Source organism: Corythoichthys intestinalis, chromosome 2 (genome assembly GCF_030265065.1).
Source record: "Corythoichthys intestinalis isolate RoL2023-P3 chromosome 2, ASM3026506v1, whole genome shotgun sequence".
NCBI lineage: Eukaryota > Metazoa > Chordata > Actinopteri > Syngnathiformes > Syngnathidae > Corythoichthys > Corythoichthys intestinalis.
In genome coordinates, this window is record NC_080396.1 from 1711641 (window position 1) to 1737447 (window position 25807).

Genomic DNA, 25807 nt, shown 5'->3' on the forward strand with positions numbered 1-25807 from the left:
TTTCAAAATGGAGTCAATACAAGGGGTTAAAGTGCGTATGAAAGGATAAAAAAAGTCATAAATAGCATTATTATGTAAATTAAAATCATATTTTGAGACGATTCGACTGTATACAACAATTTGACAAAGCCCAGATGACGAGAAATTAGTCTTTTAATCTGCCGATTAGCCCCGTCTGTCATTGTAGCGCTCTAGCGTCCGTAGGTGGAGGATGACGTCGGCAGGCTCACGATTTCATCTGATTCAGAATTTGGCAAAGTTACCCCATAATGGTCAAAACTGTCGACTTCTTGCACCTACTTAACTCTATTTTATGCCACCTGCGTTAGTCCGGCTTTTGTCATTTCCCTTCCCCAGCTTTGGAAAACGTAAACAAACCAGGGAGCGTGACAACTAGCCGACATGCTAACCCAAACCGAGCGTTGTTTCCAAGTTTTATTCTCGCCCTTCGAATCGAAAAATCACATCAAACTACCCCGGATCATTTCACAATGCGGCGGGGTTGTCGATTGTCTTCACCGATAGGCAACTGCCCCAGCAGCGAGCTACTTCTTCTTCTTCCTGCCCACGGCCCGCCCCGCGAGAGCCTTAAAAAAGACAATGTTTAACTAGGGGTTGTCATTTTTTCTTGGGAACCTTTTGTTGACTTGTGATATGGTGACCATAGATCCTTGCATGGGTCCCTTTGTGCTGTATGATTGCTGTCGACTCAGAATAAATTGTCAACTTGTGTTTCGAAGCCTTTTTTTCCAGCTTTCAAAAGGGAGTCAGTACAAGGGGTTAAGACCAGGGGTGAAAGTGAGCCAGAACGGTCAGGAACGCAGTTCCGGTTTAAGATTCAGGGCCAAAACGCAGTTCCGGTATAAGATTCAGTGCCGGAATGCTGTTCCGGTACACGGTGCTTTGATTCCGAAAATATGACGGCAACTGTCAAAACACTGTGTAAAAAAAAAAATGCTAAGCTGCCACACATGCATTTCATCTCTAAGAAGAAAACCATCTACCAACATCAGATTTGCATACAGAAGTGTTAACAATAAGCATAATAAAGTACTTGTGTGGCTTAATCCGTTTCCACCAATATTTGTTATTTATTTTATTCCACGGACGGCATGGAGGTTTCCCCAGCTGCTGACAATGATGAGTCAGGTCAACGTGTGAGTGCACGCAGCAAAGCAAAAAGCCTGGACCCATTTATCTGTTCAATTGGCTGACATACTGACATGTGATCAGCAGAGATAGTTTGCTCTGATTGGTTCAAATGTACATATTTTCTGGAACAGCAAAAAAAAAAAAAAAAAAAAAAAAAGGTTAATTGATGCGACAAAAAAAGGGCAATGCAACATAAAATGGATCAAATCTTTAAAAGCAACGAAAGAGTTGAGGAGGCTTATTTATCCTATTTAGTTTTATTTGCTCTGATGGGGAGGTTCAGAACATCTTAGCTGTCAATGGGCACTTTGGACTTATATTTGTTCATTTATGTTAAGCCACTTATTCATTTACTTATGATTTAAAAAAGCCAATGTTTGTGCGATGTTTAAATTATATTCCATTTCACTATGCATAATATAAGTCATTTGTACTTATTTTTCTGAATGTATGTTACTTATGTCTTTATTATTAAAAAAAAACAAAAAGTAAATGTTTCCATTAACTTCAATTTAAATAGGAGGTTGGGGTTATTGCTCGTTATGTTAACTTTTATTTTGCAAATCATTGAAAAAAATACAATTTTGAATGAAAATCAGTTTTGGTATGTGTTATAGAAATAACGGTGCTAAAACAGTTTTCTTTGCATTTCAGTAAAGAAGTTTGACCCCCCCCCCCCCCCCCCGCCAAAAAAAAAAAAAGAAAAGGAAAAAAAAAAAATTTTAAATTTCTGGCTCCCTGGCGACCTTCACGTCGGGGAGTTCCGGCAACAAATTCTAGCCAATTTCACCCCTGGTTAAGACTAGGGTGAAGGCGCGGAGTTTGGCCTTTTGGCCGGGCTTTCGGGGTCTCGCCGGCCTGGGTCGTTGGAGCTGCGCCAGCGCGGGTCTGGCTGTTCGGCTGGCTTGATTCCGGTAATTTGGCTAAAAGGTCAGAATCCCTTCAATTGTTATTCGTTATGTTGTGGTGTTTTATGTGCATTAGAGGTGCTGTCTCTTGGTGCGTGCGGTGTTTGGGGCACAAAAGCAGCATGTGTGAAACATAAAAACTGTCTCTCTCATTGTTCTCTAAAATACTGTACAGAGAGCTGGAAAAGCGATTGCTCATTACCCCCTTTATGGTGTCCTTTTCCTATTACTACATTACAGCTGCATTTCTCAGGAAAGTATGTTTTATCTGCGATTCGGTTGTATTGCGTTCACGTTACACAAACCCGAGCAACGTCGGGCCGCACTGCTAGTCCATTCTAATTAAAGATTTGGCGCGTAAGCAGCGAAAAAATATATATGCATGTACATAAAACAAAAATGCTGTCAGCCAAACTGATCTGAAAGGCCAACGCGCACACACACATAGAGAAACAAACACACACACACACACACACATCCTGGCTATGATTCACTGCCCCTGCTCACGTCTGTGACATGTCCACAGTTACACTCAGTTCCAGGATTCCTCATCTCCCAAATGGTGCCTTCTGCTCTCATCGCTTCTTTCATGAAAAGATGGCGGCTCATTTGCACAAAAGGTAGCCGCGGTGAAACAAAAGAAATCTGACATTCAAAGACGTAAAGCCACGAATCGCATTTGCGTGCCGCGTTTTTATAAACCTCCTTATATACTGAATTGAAGTGGGTCAACTATTTTTGGTCATTTCACAAAAATCACATGTGTGGGATGTTTACTTAAGGATTTAAAATAGAAAACAGCCGACTCTAAATCCAGAGGCGGTGCTTTGTTGTTTTGGGGATACTTATAAAAATGAAAACAAAAAATAATCTCAAGGCCGTTGTGGTGAATTTGTCATGCTTTTGGGTATAACGCTCGACAAAACACGCATAACTGGAGACATTTGATACACCTTGAGTGAATCACTGACATCCTAATTCGGGGGTAGACAACCCGCGGCTCTGGAGCCACATTCGGCTATTGATGTGGCTCAAATTTACAAATTAAACGTGGATAGTTGATTAAAATATAATGTTGCATTTATGAGATTTTTCACAAAAAAATTAGCTTTTCTTTAGTAAGCAGAAAAAGTCAGGCTTCAGTTGTGTACCTTTTTTTTTTTTTTTTTTTTTTTGAACAGAACAATCCCACGTGTCACGAATTCACCAACTAGAGTGGCATGAACGTTTCTGAACCTTTTGGAATTTCTCACATTTCTGCATTAAATCACCATCAAATGTGATCTGATCTTTGTCAAAATCGCACAGATGAAAAAACAGTTTCTGCTTGAACTAAAACCACCCAAACATTTATAGGTTTTCATATTTTAATGAGGATAGTATGCAAACAATTACAGAAGGGGGAAAAATAAGTAAGTGAACCATCACATTTAATGTTTTGCGCCAAAAGTAACTTCAACCAGACGCTTCCTGTAGCTGCAGATCAGTCTGGCACATCGATCAGGACTAATCTTGGCCCATTCCTCTCTACAAAATTGCTCTAGTTCAGTGGGATTCCTGGAATGTCTGGCATGAATCGCTGTCTTTAGGTCACACTACAGCATCTCAATGAGGTTCAAGTTGATTTACTTCTGTGTTATGGATCATTGTATTGTTGCAGCATTCATGCTCTTTTTAGCTTCATCTGTCTGACAGATGGTCTCAGGTTTTCCTGCAAAACTTTTGAATTCATTCTTACATTAATGATTACAAGTTGTCCAGGCCCTGAGGTAGCAAAACAGCCCCAAATCATGATGGATGCTCCCTCCACCATGCTTCATGGTGGGGATGAGGTGAGTTGTTCAATTTTTTTCTCCACACACGACATTGTGTGTTACACCCAAACAATTCAACTTTGGTTTCATCAGTCCACAAAATATTTTGCCAAAACTTGAAGTGTGTAAGTGCGTTTTTGCAAACATTAAATGAGCAGGTTTTTTTTTTTTTTTTTTGACAGCAATGGCTTCCTCCGTGGAGTCCTCCCATGAACACCATTCTAGGCTATAGTTGTACATACAGTATATGTGATGTCTGTAAGTCTTTAGCAGACGCTCTAGGGTTCTTTTTTACCTCTCTGAGTATTCTACACTGAACTCTTGGCATTATCTTTGGTGGACGGCCACTCCTTGGGAGAGAAGCAACAGTGCCAAACTCTGTCCATTTGTAGACAACGTTTCTGACTGTCGATTGATGAACAGCCGGACTTTTAGATATGGTTTTGTATCCTTTCCCAGCTTTATACAAATCAACAATGCTTAATTGGTCTTCAGACAGCTGTTTTGACCGAGCCATGATTGACATCAGACAATGCTTCTCATCAAAACATTTCTTACCAGGTGTGTGTTTTATAATGGGCAGGGCAGCTTTATTCCACTCATCAGTGATTGGGCACACACCTGAATTAAAATGTTTGGTAAAAATTGTTTTAATTGCTCTTTAAGTCTCCTTAGGCAGAGGGTTCGCTTACTTATTTTTCCTTCTTCTGTGATTGTTTGCATGCTACCCTCATTAAAATATGAAAACCTATGAATGTTTGGGTTGTTTTAGTTAAAGCAGACACTGTTTTGTCAATTGTGTGATTTTATGTAAAAAATGTGGGAAATTCCAAAAGGGTCAGATACTTTTTCATACCACTATATGTAAAGTCACAGTGCCACTCAGAAGGTTTACCCACAAGCCTTTGCGCCGTTGTTGCCCTTACAAGTTATAATATAGGAAATTAGCTTCCTTTTAGTAAGTCGAACCAGTCAGGTTTTTTTTTTTTAACAGAACACTTAGGCCACTTGTATACGCACAAGCGTTATGGGTACACCTTCTGAGTGGCACCGTGACTTTACATAATTGGTGAATTCATGTCATGGGTGAGTGTTCTGAGAATAACAATGTGTTATCCGTTAACATAACAGCATGTACTCATATTTATAGATGTACCCAAGTTAACATTCATTTCAGATGACAAAAAGCATGTCCAGCTCCCAGTGCTGTCTCCCCTCCTCCATGGAAACTGGACCAAAATGGCTTTCAGAGTGTAATAGGTAGCTGACCCCTGTCCTAATCCATTAATGATAGTCTAGGTCCATTTGTATTAGATTATTGGGTTATTTGATTACACCGGGCAATATTATTGTTATCGTTTTAGGTCTAACCGCTATAAATATTTTACGTAATTTGGGTGCAGAATCCAAAGCTGATATTAGTTTTTCTGTTTTTCCGTACAATTTTTTTCAACTACAGTGGTTTGAAATTTCTCACATTTCTGCATAAAATCAACATCAAATGTGATCTGATCTTTGTTAAAATCACACAGATGTAAAACAGTGTCTGCTTTGGCTAACACCACCCAAGCATTTATAGGTTTTCATATTGCATATTTCACATTTGATAGTGATTTTATGCAGAAATCTGAGAAATTCCAAAAAGTTCCAATACTTTTTCATACCACTGTATGCATTTTATATAAAAACTTTATTTAACATATGGGATTGTTTTAATGGGAAACAAAATATCACAAACAAAAAATATATATTTTTAAAAAAAAGGCATATTTGCAACGCTTATTGAACTCGTTTTTTCTAATTATTATAATTAATTTTTGCAAAGGATGTGATTGTGGACATGTTGAAACAACGCTGTAAAAATAATAATAAGGGATGCAGAATATGATAATTCAAGTCAGATTTTGATGGAAAAAAATGTAAAAAAAAAAAAAAAATCAGGTAAAACACAATATTTTGATTAAACTGGATTTCCGCTATGTCATTATAACTCAAAATTTTAATTTAACTGGACTCCCGCTAATTAAAACTCAAATTTTAAAGTTTACAACATTAAATGGATATACATACTGTAAGTCAGGAATAAACAAAAAAACAAGGCACTTTTGATGGAGAACTAAACTAAACTAAACAAAAAAATAAAACAATTTATGATTTTAAAAACTCCAAACTTTATGGAACCTGGACTTCCATTAAGAAGTTTCAACTCAAAATTTTAAGTTTCCAAATCCACTTGATAGAATGAGCCAGGAATACTAAAAAGAAAAAAATCAAAATTATGTCCAATTCAAATCTTAAGTTAGTATAACTGGGAAAAAACTAAAATCATATTTAGATTCAGCACCCAAAACAATGCTTTAAAACAGCTGTAAGACTTAAAATAACTGAACTTTTTTTGTTTTTTGACCATTGTTATTAACTCACTGGCTGCCGTTGACCATGATGGACAACCAGATAAGCTCTAAAAAAAATTTTTTGGGTGACCGCATAGTACAATGGTACCTCTACTCATGATATTAATTGGTTCTGGAAGTAGTTTTGTAACCTGAAAATTCTGTAAGTAGAGATGCGTTCTTTCCAAGAACCCCAAAATTCAGACATAACTCTTTTATAATGCATAAAAATGCATCAACACATGTAACAAATACATGTTACAATTAGATCATTGCACAATAAACACAATGCTAGGTAATAGCCAATGGCAGAGCAGCTATAAGCATGTTACGATCAGTAAACTCTGGAAGCTGCGAGTCCCAACCATACGGTATTTTCGCCTTTTGTATCCTTAAAATTTCTTTCATAACAAGAGGCAATATTTTCACGTTGAGGCGTGTCTTTACTTGAAAATTCTCTTTGTAGAGAAGTGCGTAAGTAGAGGTACCACTATAACTTCTTTTTTTAACCATTTAAAACACTAAATCTAAGGAAACCGACCATCAAACTTGGAAAATTGATTGGACATCTATCACCGTCAACAGCACTAAAACATGAATTCAATGTCAGGCGTTTGACGTTTATCGCTGTCAATGGCTGTGAATGAAGGAAAAAAGTAGCCTAGGGCTCCTTCCTTTTCCTCACATACCGTATATAACATAGACCTCAGAGTCTATACTTACATAATACATATTCCCCATTTGGCTGCCCTCCCCCCTTCCCAGCTCCTCATATTTTTGCACTACTCATATCATGAGAACCGACATCATGTTTATTTGATGACAACAACATAGTTTGGTCAATATAGTGCAAGAAGTGCAAAGCAATCCAAAACATAGACTTGATTAGGGATAGAGATTCTGCCAATGCTTGTATAAAAATAGGTGTTACACAGACTAAAATAGCATCATTACACAACATAATCAAATCATACTTAGGAGTCTTTTTTTTCTTGTTTGTTTCGATAACTCTATATATTAAGAATGAACACCCCGATTCATTTGAAAATACAGGTAGTCCACGGGTTACAAACAAGTTCCGTTCCTACGCTGGCGACATAACCAGAATTTCCGCGTAAGTTACGATTAACTCCTACAAATTAACTACGCAAAAAGTGCTAAAGGTTTTATTTTGTTTAATGATGGATGATACACTGCCCTCTGGTGGCAGTGTTGGGTTTGGCTGGACATCTGACATGGATAAAGGACAGCTTCACTCTAGTTTGGCCCACATAAGGCTGTAAATTGTTTCAGCTAATATATGTTTGTGTATGCATTAGGCCTGCAAAATATAACGTTTGAACATCGCCATCGCAATGTGCGCATGCCCAATAGTCACATCGCAGGAAGTGCAATGTTTTTTTTTTTTTTTTTAAACATGTAAACTTTAGTTTTACTTCAGAAAAGCAGGAAGTGTGCAGATCCTGGATCTCTTTTATTAGCTATAATATATATATATGATATCGCAATTTATCGCAAACCCCCCCAAAAATCGCAATGATAGTTTTTTTCAAATATCGTTCAGGCCTAGTATGCATTTATAATGAAGTTTTTGCGTTAGCATTCGTAGCGTTCTAATTTGCCCAACAAAAGTCTGCTAATTTAATCTGCTAAATTTTCATATAGATTGGACTAGATGGATGTTTGAACACAATATCTTTTGTGTAAAAAGTTTTATTTTTAAAGTGCGTGTCATTTTGAACAGGTGTACATTACGTCAGTGATCTTCAACCCCAGGGCCGGGGACCAGTACCGGTCCGTGCTACCGGGCTGCAGAGAAATAATAAATCAAATGTTAACGACCGCAATCTGGCCTGTGCCTCTTGACACATCAATATGCCTGTCTACTCTATTGACTATTCCGAGTACAGATTTGTGTACGTCACCATCTAGTGGTTGGCTGCCATTACTGGGGTGTTTGCACACCTATAGCAGCCCAGCGTCAGTCTATGTAAACAGTACATGGACGCTTAATTGCTTTGTGTCAATTGTTTTATTGTTAAAATCTGTGTCGTTTAGAGATGGTAAATGGAGAGTACTTATATAGTGCATTTATCTACATAAGGGGTCCCCAAACCTTTTCCTGTGAGGGCAACATAACTTTTCCCTTCTCTGAGGAGGGGCCGGGGTCAGTTTGTCACAGAAAAAGTGTGATTGCAGGAGTGCCTAAATGTAAAAAATTATTGTTTTTCAGAAAGCCACAATCAAATAACCCTTTCTGGATTCTTCACGGAACAAAAGTAAATAAAATAATAATATAATATATTAATAAATAATAATAACAATATTAATAAAATAGATAATAACCAAATAAGTTCTTCACAGAAAAAGGCCAGGAAATAAATAACACTATTGAGAAAAAAATAAATAAAATAAAAATGCTTTCTGGTATTGTTCAGGGGGCCGGACCAAATGTGGAGGCGGGCTGTAGTTTGGGGACCCCTGATCTACATTGCTGCAATGCCCAAAGCGCTTTACATTAGCACACATTCACACACCAATGGTGCTGCTGCCATGCAGGGCACTGCCAACCCATTGGGTGCAAATTAAGGTTCAGTGCTTTGCCCAAGAGATTTTTGACAGTGGGCAGTCGTAGCCGGGAAATGAACTGCTGACTCTTCAGGACAACTACGGCTACAAACTGCGCCACAGTTGTGGTGTTATTTGTGAGTGATTTGCTATGAAAATTGTAAATTCGTTAGCATACGTAGCATTTAACCTAGCGGACTTTTGTGAGGCAAATTAGGCTAATTTAATGTGCTAAATTTACATATTGATCAGACTTGATGGACGCTTGAACCGCAATTGCTTTGATTGGTAAAATGCGTGACGTTTAGACATTAGCACACATTTACCCTTTCACGCACACATTGACACACCGATGGTGCTGCTGCCAATGCAAGGCGCTGCCAATTCATCGGGGGCACATTAGGGTTCAGTGCCTTACCCAAAGGCACTTCGACAGTTGGCAGTCTTAGCCAGGAATCGAACCGCTGAACCTTTAGTACCAGGACAACTTCAGCTACCAACTGTGCCACAGCTTGTGGTGTTATGCGTGAGCGATTTGCCATGAGAATTGTAAATACGTTAGCATTCGTAGCATTCAAGCTAGCGGGCTTTTGTTAGGCAAATTAGGCTAATTTAATCTGCTAAATTTACATATTGATCAGAGGAGATGGACATTTTAACACTGAATGCTTTGTGTCAAGTGTTTTACTGTTAAAATACGTGACGTTTAAAGATGGTAAATGGAGAACACTTATATAGCGCATTTATCTACATCATTACAACGGCAATAGCTCTTTACATTAGCACACATTTATCTTTCACACTAACACACTAATGGTGTTGCTGCCATACAAGGCACTGCCAACCCATTGGGGGCAAATTAAGGTTCAGTGCCTTGCACTAGGGCACTTTGGCAGTGGGCAGTCGTAGCCGGAAATCAAACCGCTGACCCTTCGGTCCCAGGACAACTCCAGCTACCGACTGCGCCACAGCTTGTGCTGTTATGTGTGAGCGATTTGCGATGAGAATTCTAAATACATTAGCATTCGTAGCATTTAAGCTAGCAGACTTTTGTTGGGCAAATTTAATCAGTTAAATTTACATATTGATCAGACTAGATGGACGTCTGAACGCCAATTGCTTTGTGTTCAGTGTTTAATTGTTAAAATGCGTGTCATTTTGAACATAAGAGCAGAGGTGAAAGTGGGCCGTAAGGAGCCGGAACGGCGTACCGGTATGAAATTTTGAGGCGGAACGCCATTCTGGCATACATCTCCAATAAGAACAATCTACTAACCCCAGATTTACATACACAAGTTTTAACAACAAGCCTAATATAGTGCTTGTGTACCGTGATCCGTTTCCACCTATATTTAGTATTCATTTATTTATTCTAAGTAGTTCTTCCCAGGGTCTCTCTCTGTATCTGACAAGCGGTGTCAAACGGTGGCTGACATACTGACATGTGATCAGCAAGGATTGTTAGCTCTGATTGGTTCAAATGCACGTTTTCTCTCCCCAAGAGAGTTGGGTGCAAAACAGAGGACCGAGATGAGCGGAAGAGGAGCCTGAGAAGGGCGGTTTGCAGCTAGAGCCCTCTCCATTTTTTGGAACAACAAATTGAGCTTGTTGAATTAAAGGAGCAATGCAACGGAAAATTGATCAGATCTTTAAGAGAAAGGAAAGAATTCATGATGTTTATTTCATTTTGATCTTCCATGTTTCCATGTCACTTTGGACTTCATTTATGTAAAGCTACTTATTTATTTCCTGATAATTAAAAAAAAAAGTCAATGTTTGCTTTGTCTTGAAAATATATTCCATTTCACTGTGCATAATGTATGTCATTTGTACTTATTAAATTGTTAATGTATGTTAATTATATCTTACTTTGAAAAAAAAATAAAGTCAATGTTTACATAATCTTCAATTTTAAAGTGCATCCTATGTTCTTCGAGGTTTTGCTTTTAGATTTGAGAAAATGAAGGAAAATAACAATTAGATTGAGTTTTAGATGGAATTTTGTAAATCAGTGAAAAACTACAATTTTGAATGGAAATCAGTTTGTCCTTGTTCCAGTGGAATGCAGTAGCCAAATGCATGTGTGTAATCTTTCATGCATTCATTCATTTTCCGAGCTGCTTATCCTCACAAGGGTCATACCTAGGGACAATTTAGAGTGTTCGATCAACCTACCATGGATGTTTTTGGGATGTGGAGGGAAACCGGAGTGCCCGGAGATAACCCCCACAGGCACGGGGAGAGCATGTGAACTCCAAAAAGGAAGGCCGGAGTCTGGGATTGAACCCTTGATCTCAGAACTGTGAGGGAAACGTGCTAACCACTGTGTGTGTGAAACCTTTTGTGTTTTATTGTATATTACCATATTGGCCCGAATATAAGACGGTGTTTTTTGCATTGAAATAAGACGGAAAAAGAGGGGGTCGTCATATATTCGTGGTCTAGACATTATACCCATTCACGACGCTAGATGGTGCCAAATATCATTGAAGCAATGTTCTGTCATGACAGATCTCAGCTACTCTGCCCATTCATGACGCTAGATGGCGCCAGATATCTTTGAAACGACGTTCTGTCATGACAGATCTCAGCTACTCTCTCCATTCATGACGCTAGATGGCGCCAGATATCATTGAAGTGATGTTCTGTCATGACAGAGCTCAGCTACTCTCATTTAAACAGTTTGCATTGTTTTATTGCAGTGGTTTTCCTTATTCAGATTTGTTTCAAGACTAGTTACAGTTAGACTTCACTTTGATGGTTAATGCAGTTATTGCACTTTTGTTGTTTTATCACAATAGATTGGTTTATTTACATTTCAAAAACCAGAAGCCATTCATTTACGAATGTGATTGCACTTTAGTTTACATATTTAAATGTTCAGATTAGGGCTGTCAAACGATTAAAATTTTTAATCGAGTTAATTACAGCTTAAAAATTAATTAATCGTAATTAATTGCAATTCAAACCATCTATAAAATATGCCATATTTTTCTATTAATTATTGTTGGAATGGAAAGATAAGACACAAGACTGATATATACATTCAACATACGGTACACAAGTACTGTATTTGTTTATTATAACAATAAATCAACAAGATGGCATTAACATTATTAACATTCTCTTAAAGTGATCCACGGATAGAAAGACTTGTAGTTCTTAAAAGATAAATGTTATAGAAATTTTATATTAAAACCCCTCTTAATGTTTTTGTTTAATTAAAATTTGTGAAATTTTCAATCAAAAAATAAACTAGTAGCTCGCCATTGTTGATGTCAATAATTACACCATGCTCACTCATGGTACTAACCCATAAAATCAGTTGGACCCAAGCGCCAGCAGAGGGCGCCAAACACCAAAAAACATGTAACAAGCGGAAACTCCACTGTGCTGTCATTTTAATATGTTTGAGCAGGGCATGTGCGTTAATTGCGTCAAATATTTTAACGTGATTAATTAAAAATATTAATTACCGCGCGTTAACGCAGTCATTTTGACAGCCCTAGTTCAGATATTAAGATTTGAATAAGGCAAAATAATATGCTTTTTCTCTCAAATATATTGTCATAATCATTTGTTTCAGATGTAATCAGGGGTGAAAGTGGGCCAGAACTGTCAGGAACGTAGTTCCGGTATAAGATTCAGGGCCAGAACGCAGTTCCGGTATAAGATTCAGGGCCGGAATGCTGTTCCGGTACACGGTGCTTTGATTATGAAAATATGACAGCAACTGTCAAAACGCAAAAAATATAAAAATGCTAAGCTGCCACACATGCATGCATTTATTATTGATTTTATTCCACAGACAGCATGGAGGTATCCCCAGATGCTGCAGTTATCTGAGTCTGACGATTATGAGTCACGTCAATGTGCGAATGCACGCAACAAAGCAAAACGCCATTTATCCATTCAATTGACTGACATACTGATGTGATCAGCAGAGATGGTTAGCTCTGATTGGTTTAAATGTGCATGTTTTCTGGAACAGCAAAAAAAAAAAAAAAAATGTTTGAATTGATGCGACAAAAAAAAGGGCAATGCAACATAAAATGGATCAAACCTTTAAGAGCTACGAAAGGATTGAGGAGGCTTATTTATCATATTAAGTTTTGTTTACTCTGATGGGGAGGTTCAGAACTTCTTAGTTGTCAATGTGCACTTTGGACTTATATTTATGTTAGGCTACTTATTCATTTCCTTATGATTTCAAAAAGTCAATGTTTGCATGATCTTCAAAATATAGTCCATTTCACTTTGCATGTATGTTACTTATAACTTTATTATTAAAAAAAAAAAAACGTTTACTTTAACTTCAATTTCAATATAATGTCTTATGTTCTTAAGTAGTTCAAATTGAGATTTGGCATTTAGTATGTGAGGAAATGAGGGAAAATAAAAATTAGGAGATGAGGGTTGGGGTTATTGCTGTTTTTGTTTACTTTTATTTTGGAAAAAATACAATTTTGAATGACAATCAGTTTTTGTATATGTTATAGAAATAACTGTGCTAAAACAGTTTTCTTTGCATTTCAGTAGTTTAAGAGGTTTGACCCCCACCCCAAATGAAATGAATAAATAGATAAATACAATTTCTGGCTCCGTAACGATCTTTACGTCTGGGAGAAATTCTAGCCACTTTCACCCCTGGATGTAATGTAATTATTTTCTGTATAAAAATTAATTTGGTGCTCAAAAAGTCGTTTTTCAAACTTGAGTCTTGAAAAAGGGGGTCGTCTTCTTATAATCAGGGCCGTCTTATATTCGAGCCAATACGGTATATTTATAACTGTGCCAAAGGTAGTTTTTGAATTTTAGTGGTTGTAGGAAGAAGGACCTCCCCCCTCAATGTCCCCCACCGCCCCTAAACAATATTTAAAAAAAGGAGTCAGGGAGTTCCGGCAGGAAATTCTAGCCACTTTTACTCCTGCATAAGAGTACATGTATGTGTGTTACAGTTTTGCAAACGTGAAGGAAGTAAAAAGCTTCAAAAACCACGATTGTTTGATGTCTGTAAAGCTGAACAACTTCACCTTTAGTGAGGACAGAACATTTTTTAATAATAAAAAAATAAGATTCTGAAAGGTACAATAAGATACTGTTTACGCAACTAACAAAATGGCGGATGAGACTCCTGCCTCGTAAAGTCGAAATCGCGTGCGCCGTAACCCGGGGACTACCTGTAATCCTCTCTGTTTATATGAGATCTGGTGAGCTTGTCTTCTAATTCCCAAAAAAGTGCTGAAATCATACAAAGACGCTTCTTTTTTTTTTTTTGTCTTCCTCGTCAATTGACACAGTCATATATATAAAATATGTATATATATTTGGGGTGTGCCATTTCCTTCGAAAACTAGAAAGCCACTTTACAATGCCAAGCTACAGGAAATGAAACAACCGAACAAAAGCCTTTTTTTTTCTTCCTTCGGAAAATGGTGATGTATGACACAGGTTGATGTTGAATCAAAAGTTTGATATTGAAACATGGCAGGTTATATCAATAAATACTTACTTACAGACTACAGCAGGAAATAATCCTACACAGTTTTATCATCTGCTGTACAGTTTGTTTTGTTTTCTGTTGCTGTTTTTTTTTCTTTTTCCAGGGGGTGATTGTATCAACATTTTTTTTTTCTATTTTCTGGCTGTGACCATAAACCCTACGCGTCGTTTTATTCCTGAATTTGAAGCTGGGCATACCTATACACTTCAAATCATTGCTATATAAAAATAAAATTTGCATTGTTAGTTAGCAATTTGTGTTCATCCGCCGTTCTCGTAATGTCACGTCGCACAAATAAAAAGAAGACTGTTCGGCACACCCCGCAGAACTTTCCTCCTGCTTGTCCGTGTACCGTATGTGCCAAGGCACCCGAGTTTCCCGAAGGGTTAAAACGGGACAAAATGCTTCATTTTGCATGACTTTGCGGCTCAGAACTGGCTGAAGGTGGTCTGTTTCTCAAGAACTTCGAGGTAATCGGGCTCAGACTGCAGTTTTGCTTTTAACTCCAAGTATTCGTTTCTGTTGGGCTCCACGTAAACAGTACTGGGCGATGTGCCGTAGAGCACCGTTTCTCTAATCCTGTCCGGGTGCAAGAACTGGCGCCTGACATCAAAATTGGGGTTGTAGGTGTACGACACCGGGCCGGTGTACTTGTACTCTAGATTCGCCCCCACCGGGAGGGCCGGGATGGATTGATGAGGAGACTGCTTATCGGCCTCCAGGATCCCTCTGAAGAAGTGGTCCGCATCCTGGACCGGGGAGGGGTCGTCGCGCGGTTCGATGGTGCTGACGCTGTACGCGGGGCTCCTCAGCATGCTGCGATTCCTCTCCTCGTCCGGGGTACTCCTGTAAGTCACCTTGAGCTCGTGAAGGTCGCGGTAATCCTCCACTGCGTTCCCTTCCCTGGATCTGTAAATAGGGTTTTTGCACATGTGACCCATGGGATGCGGAATGTACTCGTAGACGTGACCGGCCGGCGCCTTGGCTTTCGGGCCGGAGCGGTTGCTGTAGAGGCTGTACTGCAAATTGAAGGAGCTGACGTCAGAGTTGTTGGTGCTGGCGCGGTCGCTCTGGGATTTCTTGCGCTTCTTCATCACCACCACGAACAGGCCCGCCGCCACAAAGACGGACATGATGAAGACCAGCAAGAGGCTCAGGATCAGGACGGAGAGGGGGACGGTGCCGCCGGGGGAGTTGAATTTGCGGGGCGCGTCCGTGGGGACGGCCCGGTCGTCTAGCGGCTCCTCGGTGGGGGAGGCGGGCGAAACGTAGGCGTCGGAGTAGTCGGGGCACAGCTGCTCCGACGAGACGGAACGCAGGTCGGTTTTGGCGTGGCGTTTGGGCGTCTCGCACACGACCTCGTTGACCACGGTGCCGGCGCCGAGCTGCTCCAGCCATATTTTCATTCCCACGATATCGCAGGAGCAGTCCCAGGGGTTCTCGAAGAGATCGATCTGCACCAGTAGCTTGAGCTGGTCTAAAACACCGCTCACAGGCAGGTTTTGGAAGCGGTTGTTGCGCAGATTAAGCCGAGACAAGGAGAGGCTGGAAAAAATGCCCACGGGTAATGTTTTCAGGAGGTTATTATTCAGAAACAGCAGCTGGAGATTGGTAAGGTAGCGAAAGGCGCCCCCGTCAACCTCCTTGATTTTATTGTATTCTAAATAAAGATATTGCAAGTTCTGCAACCCAAAAAACATTTCCCCTGTGAGCCTGTCCATGAGATTACCATTTAAATACAGCCTACGCAGATTTGTTAAATCCCCAAAAGCCCTGTCATGGATCACAGTTATCCTGTTGTTTCCAAGGTGAAGCAAATCCAATCCGATGGCGTCGACAAAATCTGATCTCCGTACCACGGGGATGTAATTGCCGGTAAGGTACATTTTTTTCGGATTGTATGGCTTGGGTTTCAGGTCAGAGATGCTTTCGATCTTTCGCTCTTGGCAATTGACATTCAATCCGATTTCCGATATCTGCAGGTTGCACGTGCAGGCGGTGGGGCAGTCCAAAGGCACGGGGGATTTGGTCTGAAAAGCAATAATGGGGCCGTAGTTGTAAGGGCTACCGCCCGGGAGTCGGGACGTGGGCTTTAACCGGGTCCGGTTGAATTGCCGCGTGCCCTTGGTAGGTCGAGAAGACGACCGAAAGACGGCGGACGAAGTGGCGGAGGCGGTGACGGCCGCCGGCGTCGTCTGGTAATATCCGTTGGTGCTACTCGGAGGCGCCGGCCTTACCGTGTCCTCTTGGGGCCTCCTCGGGCAGAGTTCCTGCTTGGACACCTCGTCCAGGTCCCTCCCGTGTAGCCTGAAAGGGGTCTCGCACACCACTTCTCCCACTAGAGCCGTGTAGGCGATACTCTCCAGCCAGGCCTTGAGTGCAATCAGCTCGCATGAGCAGTTCCACGGATTCTCCTCCAGCTGTAATTCCACAACCTTGTCCATGTGCTCCAGGAGCCCGATGTACGGAAACATTTTTAAGCGGTTCCCCCGCAGGTCCAAGTGCGTGAGGGGGACGTTGCGAAATATGTTAGCGGGCATGAAAGAGAGCAAGTTGTCATTCAGAATCATCACCGTCAGTTGGTGCAGCTTGCTCAAAGTGTTGGGCTCAATGTTGCTGATGTAATTATAATCGATCTGAAGGTATTCCAAACTCTCCAGTCCCGCGAACGTGTCATCTTTCAGAGCGTCTATTTTGTTGTTATTCAAGTGCAACCTCTTTAATCCCTGGAGCCCGTTGAAGGCGCCGGATTCGATCTCGGAAATGTCATTGTTTCCCAAGTGCAGGATGGTCACTCCGGTGTAATTGATGAAATCGTTGACCAAGAGTTTTTTCAGCAGGTTTCCCGTCAGCAGGAGGTGGTAGGCGGAGAACTGAACCGGGCTGATCTCCGTCAGTCTGATGATTCCGCGGTTCTCGCAGCTGACGATGAGGACGCCTTCCTTCTCCTCGCACGTGCATAGGTTGCGGCAGATTTCCCCGTAATTGTCATACATCTCGACCAGCCTTAGAGATGATGCAATCACAAGGATTACATTTAGGGCCCAGATATGCATGTTTCCTGGGTGTTGACGCCCCAGCTCACTCAAGTGGGGTCTCAGTATGAGTTGTCATCTGGGGAGGGAAAGAAAAAGGACGGGCGCTGTGTTACACACGCACAGTAGTTAATCATTAAAGTTGCCTGAAATTTATGGTGTTAAATCAAGGGCAAAAGTATTGTGACCTCAGGGGGGCAAAACGATAGAAAAAAAAAAAACAATGAAACAATGTTCAAGTTTTAAAAACGTTCTTTTTTTTTTCAGCTACATAGTTGATATTTTCAGGTTCAAAGATTTTTTTTCCCACTTTAAGACCTCATTTTTTTTCATTTTCAGATCTTATTTTTTTCAGTTTCAAATTTGTATTTCACATTCAAATCTTTTATTCTAGTAAACCCTTCCTCATCCCCTAACCTTAACAGCAACCCTAGAACCAAAAACCCTAACCCTAACCCTAACCACAACCCTTCTACTTAAAACCCTAGCACAACCACTATACCCAACCCTAGCCCAACATTAAACCTTATCATTTAAATACACACAATAACAACTTGATTACCAGTACATGCTAATTTCTATTTGGTCTGTGTGTTTTAAATTGTGCGTATGTGCTGTGCTTTTATAGGTAACCCTTAAAATCAAACGAGGGGCCTTGTCTGCGTAATGTTAGGCCTGCTTTAGATTGCGTGTTCAAATTTTGCTCCTAAAAAGGTGCATTTCTATGTTGTCAAATTAAGGCAAAAAGTATTGTAATCTGAAAAAAAGAAATCTTGAATCTTTCAAAAGCGAAAAAAAAAAAAAAAAAAAACTAACCCTAACCCCTAACCCAAGTTGATTTTTTTCAGTTAAAAAGTTGATTATTTTTTGGTTGCAAGGATATTTTTTTTTCACTTTTCAGATCTTATTTTTTCAGTTTCTATTTTTTTTTTTTCACATTCAAATCTTTTTTTACTACTAGTCTCAAAACCCTTCCCGAACCCCTTACCTTAATAGCAACCCAAGAACCGAGACCCTAACCACATCCCTACTTAAAACCCTAACCTTAAACACACCCCTTGTACTTATAACCCTAACCCTAGTGCAATTCATTAATAATCCTAGCACAACCACTATACCCAACCCTACCCTTTAAGATAACACCAACATTAACCCATTTTCATCTAAATACACACAGTAACAACTTTATTACCAGTACATGCCAATTTCTATTTCTATTCTTCTATTTGGTCTGTGTGTTCAAACCGTGCTTATGTGCTGCAGTTTTATGGGTAACCTCTAAGATCAAACGACGTGCCTTGTCTGCGTAATGTTAGGCCTGCTTTAATTTGCGTGTTCAAATTTTGCTACTAAAAAGGTGCATTTCTATGTTGTTGATTCAAGGCCAAAAGTATTGTAATCTGAAAAAAAAGAAACCATTGGGAAAAAAATTGAAACTCAATGTCCAAAGTGCCTGTGACAGCATAAAAAAATCTTAAATTGCATTATTGTGTGAATTAGAATCATATTTTGAGTAGGGCTGTCAAACGATTAAAATTTTTTAATCGAGTTAATTACAGCTTAAAAATTAATTAGTCATAATTCATCGCAATTCAAACCATCTATAAAATATGCCATACTTTTCTGTAAATTAGTGTTGGAATGGAATGATAAGACACAAGACGGATATATACATTCAACATACTGTACAAAAGTACTGTATTTGTTTATTATAACAATAAACCAACAATATGGCATTAACATTATTGCCATTCTGTTAAAGCGATCCATGGATAGAAAGACTTGTTGTTCTTAAAAGATAAATGTTAGTACAAGTTATAGAAATGTTATATTAAAACCCCTCTTAATGTTTTCATTTTAATAAAGTTTTCAATCCAAAAATAAACTAGTAGCCCGCCATTGTTGATGTAAATAATTACACAATGCTCATGGGTGCTGAAGCCCATAAAATCAGCCGCACCCAAGCGCCAGCAGAGGGCGAAAAACTCCCAAAAACACAAGTAACAAGTGAACATTTGCACTGTGCTGTCATTTTAATCTGTTTGAGCGGGGCATGTGCGTTAATTGCGTCAAATATTTTAACGTGATTAATTAAAAATAATTCATTACCCCCTGTTAACGCGATAATTTTGACAGCCCTAATTTTGAGACGATTCGACTATATACAACAATTTAGCAAAGCGCAGATGATAATAAATTAGTCTTTTAATCTGCCGTTTAGCCATGTCATTATAGCGCTCTCGCGTCCCCAGCTGGGGGATGACATCGGCAGGGTCATTGTTTCATCTGATTCTTTCATTCTTTAGAATCCAGCCTATTGAGGGGGAAGATTCAGAATGAGGAAAATACGACACAGTGCGGCAAAATGTCATGATTATTTCAATCTCTGTACTCCAATATTTTCACAGGATATTCTTTTTATCGAAGTATTTTTTTCCCCAATTGCTAATTAAATGGTATGGTCAAAACAAATAACAGTCCTGTGCTAAATGGAATATGAAATATTGAAAATGCATTTATTCAGTACGACATAGCAAAATGACTCCATAATGGTCAAAACTGTCCACTTCTTGCACCTTCCAAACTATATTTTATCCCACTGGAGTTAGTCCGGCTTTTGTCATTTCCCTGCCCCGGCTGGGGAAAGCATAAACAAACCAGGAGGCGTGACAGCTAACCGACATGCTAACCCGAACTGAGTGATGTTTTTTGAGGTTTTTTTTTGTCCTTTTCTCGGCTTTCGAAGCAAAAAATCACACAAAACTACCCAGGATCATGTCACACGGCGGCGGGGTTGTCGATTTTCTTCGCCGATCGGCAACCAGCCCGGCGGCGGGCAAGTTGCAACTCGTCGGACTCGTTGCGGGTAGGGGAACCGAGGAAGCAGCTAAACAAACCAGCCAACGTCGGAGGAGCGCGTAGCTGCCACATGGACAACACAAATTTGGCGTAAAATAATGCTTTACTACACGGCAAAGACGTAAACAGTGAGAGAGCGGTGTGCAGTTGTTGTGCAGCTAACATGGCAGAATGCCCCCTCCTCGTCTTAGCATTACTTTAACTACAGGTATCAAGAAAATAAATTGGAGAGAGTGGCGTCACAATTAATCAAAGTACCCACATTTCATGAAGGCAGCATCATTTGGGGTTGCTTTGATAGGCTGTCTCACAAGTCAACTCGTCTTGAAACAAAACAAAAAAGATCTGGAAGCGAAAAACAGACTTGAATGTGGAAAAAAAAATTGCAAACTGAAAAAATAAGATCTGAAAGTGGGAAAAAAAATCTTTGAACCTGAAAAACCTTTGTAACCAAAAAAAAAATCAAACAGTTTTTTTCCGCTTTTGAAAGATTCAAGAATAAAACATTCGGTTCCAAATTTTATTTTTCCAATCGTTTCTTATTTCAGATTATAATACCTTTGGCCTTGATTTAACACCATAAAAATGCACTTTTTTGGGGGGACCAGGCAAACCAAAGCAGGCCTATCATTACGCCATAGACTTCATTACCTGTTGACGTGACACTTTGTCATTCTTTGCGTGACGCCTTACCATAGGCGGCTGAGCTTGAATCTTCATTCAAGGTAAATATTATATTTTTTGTACCATGCATGCATTTTTAAACGTTGTGAAAAAAATCAATGGGAGAATGGGAACCGCTACGGCATTGCCGTCATTCTTCGACATAAATATGTAAAAAGATGCGTAACTGCCCGTTTTTTAGCTCCTTCAACAAAGCATCGAGACCGTTTTTCATCCATATCTATAAAGAATTCAGTGATTGAAGCATTTATTCGCAAGAATTTTCTTCTTTGTTTACACATGGAGGCGGCTAATTTTCGTAGCTGACTAGCCTCATAGTTGGCAATATTTACAAGAGATAAATGCTACCTGCATGGTTTCTTTGCTTTTGACCAAGAATCAAGACTGTTTTACGTCCATATCTATAAAGAATTCAGGGATTTAAGCATTTATTCACAAGAATTTTCGCCAGAAAAGTTCTGTTTACGTCAGGCAGCCGCTACCCTCATTCACTAACAGAGTAGCATTGTACTTTGACATATACACATAAAATAAACACCAACTGCACGGTTTCTTTGCTTTTAACCAACAATCCAGGCTGTTTTACGTCCATATCTATGAAGAATTCGGGGATTTAAGCATTCATTCATAAGAATTTTCACCAGAAAAGCTCTGTTTACGTCAGGCGGCCGTTAGCCTCATTCGCTTACAGTATATAGTGTATAATGATAATAAAGGGCTGTTCTAATCTATAATAAGTTGTGATTGTATGTAGAATTTATTAATAATCTATTTACATATTATCTATAATTGATTCTGCATGTTTTCCTCAAGTAATAAGTTTCTGATGTTAAGTTGAGTGATTTATTAGCTGTTGAAAACTTCCAGTAAATACATTAAAAAAAAAAATAAGTTGCTATTTTGGTCAAAAACTTCTATGATATGGTAAATATTGCTATTGATCCTGAAAATATAGGTGATTATCTCTGCATTTGGGGATTTTTGTGGATCTAGTGTAAAATCTGAGGCTTTTGTAGCCATTTTAAATTGTGTTACACTTATATAAAAATAATTAATCGGGATTTTATAAGGGAACGACTTTGAATTTTTGGATGCCGCTGCTCATGGCGACTCATATATGACTAAGGTAGGTGCCTGTTTTGGTTTCAGGTCAGTAGCAGGTTTGGTTTTGAAAATATTTGAAGTTTTTGAAAATAGGCCCCCTACAGATTGGCCCCATTTCCCGTGTCATGTCAATAGGTTATGAAGTCTATGATAGGCGATTAATGTGTTCCTAGTTGTTGTTTGTGCTTTTGCTGTATCTCTCTCCCTCTTTTCTTTTTTTCCCCAATAACACTTTCCTGTTTGCTGCTTTCGCTTAATAAACGAGGTATGTTGAATAATCACAAGGGATGTATGTCATACTGCTATGTGATACATAAAAACGGTTCAGATCAATCGGACATATTGCTGCAACGATTAATCGATTAACTCGAGTATTCAATTAGAAAAAAACATTCTAATTAAATTTTGCTGCTTCGAGTATTCGTTTAATTAAAGAGGTGTTGTTTGTTTTGAAAGTGTTTGCATTTGGTTTTATTGATTTGGGTGGATACACTGCCCTGTAGTCTGCCTCATTTCACGTGGCTGAATCCAGCTGCTCCCTGTTAAGACCAACATAAGCTTTTGTTTGAGCTAGTGTTTTTTTTTAATGTATTCATAATTTAGTTTATAGGTCTTTTCAACCGTTTTTTTTTTTTTTTGTGGGAATATGTGTCTGACCATTTGTCAAGAGCAGTGTAAAAAAAGTTTGCATTTTATAGCATTTAAGCTTGCGAACTTTTGCTATGTAAGATGGCCAATTGTTCTTTTGTTGTACATAGATCCTCATTTATTAATTTTTTTATACCATTTGAAGCTCAGGTATTTAATTTTTTTATGTTCCTTATTCGATTACTTGACTATTCCAACTAACTAGTTCATTGATTAATCGACTACTAAAATAATCGATAGCTGCAGCCCTAATCGGACACTCAAATCTCCATTCTCCGTGTCGAGCAGCTGAACAAGACAGTATTGGAGGCAGTCTTTCACATCCTCTGCGTGTTCGTTTTTTAAATTCAGGTGAGACGGCTAGACTAGATTGTTAAATGAAGACTGGAGGCAAGATATCAATACTGCACAGTTTTAATTTCAGAACTTTCTGGGTGCATTTAGTTACAGAACAAGCCGTGTAGCTGTAAATGCACACTAAACAGATAGCTCGGCCTTCCTTATATACAAATAAGGAGGTGTGTTGGTGATTAACTCTTCCTGCGCAGCTTGCAAAATAGGTCATTATTTGTGGCAAACTAATTATCAGCAATTTCTGCGAAAAACAACTGGTCATGCTTGCAAGCATATGAGAAGATTGCATTAGGTGAAAAAAAAAAAGTGAAAACAAAAATTTGAAACTGAAAAAATAAAATCTGAAAGTGAAAAAAAAAAATCTAAGCCACTTTGGAACTGTTGAAAGATTCAACAATAAAACTTAAACATTCAGTTTCATTTTTTCCCCTTTCAATCGTTTCTTTATTTTTTCCAGAGTACAATACCTTTGGCCTTGATTAAACACCATAGAAATGCAGCTTTTTTAGGAGCAAAATTTGAACACGCAAACTAAAGCAGGCCTAACATTACGCAGACAAGGCACGTCGTTTGATTTTTAAGGGTTACCCATAAAACCACAGCACATATGCACAATTCAAAACACACAGACCAAATTGAAATTTGCACGTACTGATAATAAAGTTGTTATTGTGTGTATTCAGATGAAAAGGTTGCCAAAATGTCATAATTAAATGCCCGAATGTGTATGGATTTAATCATCCAGACATGGAGTTCATGTACATATTTTTTTTTACTGTATGTACACACACTCGCAAATACACAAGATGTCTTGTTTCGTTTTTCAAACAAGCACCACAATCTTAACCCCCTGTCGCCAAAAGATTTATCACTCATCCCACATAGCAGACATCGGCAGGGCATAGCGTCACCCAACCCTGGATTTAGAAGGTGGGAGTATTGTTCCACAGATAAGCAACATAAATGGATAAATCGGCTGAGGTGACATTATAAAAAAAAAGAAAGAAGAAGGGGGAAAAAAACACTTAAATACGGAAACGTCTGCTACCGTGTTGCTAGCTTTCAGGTAAATAAACAGAAGTCAATCAAAATTGATCCTACTGCAGTTTTATTAAAGAGGTAAATAATTTTGCAAGCTGACATCTGCTTTAGAAGCCTAGATAGTTTCCCTTTCCTCCTCTTCTCTCTCTCTCTCTCTCTCTCTCTCTCTCTCTCTCTCTCTCTCTCTCTCTCTCTCTCTCTCTCTCTCACACACACACACACACATACACACCATCACCCCTTCCCCTCGTCCTTAAAAGAACACAAAAGCTTACACACTAGCAACATGCCCAAATCTGTGCCGTCTAACACACCAGCAAAATTCACTTGGCGTTCAATATAGACTTTATTCCCCATGAATCACAATATTCTTGCGCAATGCACAATTTGCAATGCGTAAAACTGCAAACACCTAATACAGAAATCAACTTCAATGACGTCAAAACCATTTCAGTACCACGGATAGCTCATTCTAAAGCGGGTTAATAATCATCTACTTACCGTGCAGATGCCTGTAAACGCCAACGCATCCGCAACAGCAACGAGAGAGAGGGAAAAAGAACAAATTAAAATGAAAAAGATATCACGCCCATAGCCCTTCTTCGGGCTCCGGTCTTGGTGCAAACATGGATTTCGGTATAGCAGCCGGGAGAATTCTTAAGATTCAAGTCTCCTCTGCGTTTAGCTCCATAACAGTCTCATTGACGAGTCAGCTGGCGCGCCGATATTGGCTCCAGTCTTCTTCCAGCAGATGAATTCAGCAGTGTCATTTTAAAGAACGCCACGAATCAAAGTTGGCAGGCACAATTTTTCATTTCAAAAAACCAAAAATGCGGGAAATGAAGGCTAAAAAGGCAAAAAAAAAAAGAGCACAGTAATCCCACATTAGAGGAGACCGGAGCCGTGACTTTCATTCATGTGCACGCAGGGAGAAGCACGAATCCCCCCCCTCCTTTCCTCCCTCCCTCCCTCTCTTCGTCCGCGTCTGCTGCGGCGTGCACCAGCCAGCTTCTTGGTGTGCACTTTCCCCCCCCTCTCACGCCAATCATATGGCGTCTAATTCAGCGCATGTGTCCGTGCAAGGATGCGCAAATCCTCTTCTTTCACGCGTTCGGCTCCTCGGAAACGTCGCAACTAGTGGAAGTTGCTTGGCGCAAACTGCCGGTGCTCATCAACATCGAAAGCGCCAAACGCATCATGGAACAATTACCGTCGTGTGGCAACAGGAGAGGGTGCGCCAAAGGCATAAATCCTCCGTTCGCACGGCTGCCATGGCAAGGGAATGGAAAGCAATAGTTTAAAAGGGGGGTACGTCGGAGGCGGAGGCGAGATGGAAGGGAGGGAGGGAGAAAGTTACGGAGGGGGCGTCGCAAAAAGGACCCATAGAGGGCGGCACAGTGATGGAGGAAATTACATTTTTTTTAACTTGCCTTTTTTCCCTTAAAATTGCGTGATTATCAGAGGTGCTAGGGGCTCATTATTGGTAGGGACGATATAACAGCATAACGTGCATGCACACTTTTTGCTGGGGTTAGGAACATTAATAAGACCAAACAGCAGGGGCGTCACTAGATTTTAAGAACGGGGGGGGAGCCCCCAGGAGTTACATAGGATGTAAGCAGGGCCAGCCCCGCCAATACGCAGACTATGCAGCTGCTTAGGGCTCTTGACCACTAGGGGGCCCTCAATCTTTTAATTTATATTCTATTTTGTGTACTACAGTTTGCTTTATTTGACTTCTGTG

The 25807-nt window shown here is 39.6% G+C and overlaps 1 protein-coding gene across 1 annotated transcript; it reads right to left on the reverse strand.

The window, feature by feature from the left end:
• Positions 1–1848: 1848 nt before the first annotated feature.
• On the reverse strand, positions 1849–25006 carry LOC130911981 (SLIT and NTRK-like protein 5). Its single transcript, XM_057829687.1, has 2 exons — positions 24565–25006; positions 1849–17452 (listed from the first exon to the last, which is right to left on the reverse strand). Exon 2 carries the CDS (start codon positions 17392–17394, stop codon positions 14767–14769), a length of 2628 nt encoding a protein of 875 aa, XP_057685670.1. The 5' UTR covers positions 17395–17452; positions 24565–25006; the 3' UTR covers positions 1849–14766.
• Between the last annotated feature and the right edge of the window lie 801 nt (positions 25007–25807).

Excerpts from the sequence above, each read along its gene's own strand:
- LOC130911981 (XM_057829687.1), bottom strand. The coding sequence starts at position 17,394 with ATGCATATCTGGGCCCTAAATGTAATCCTTGTGATTGCATCATCTCTA.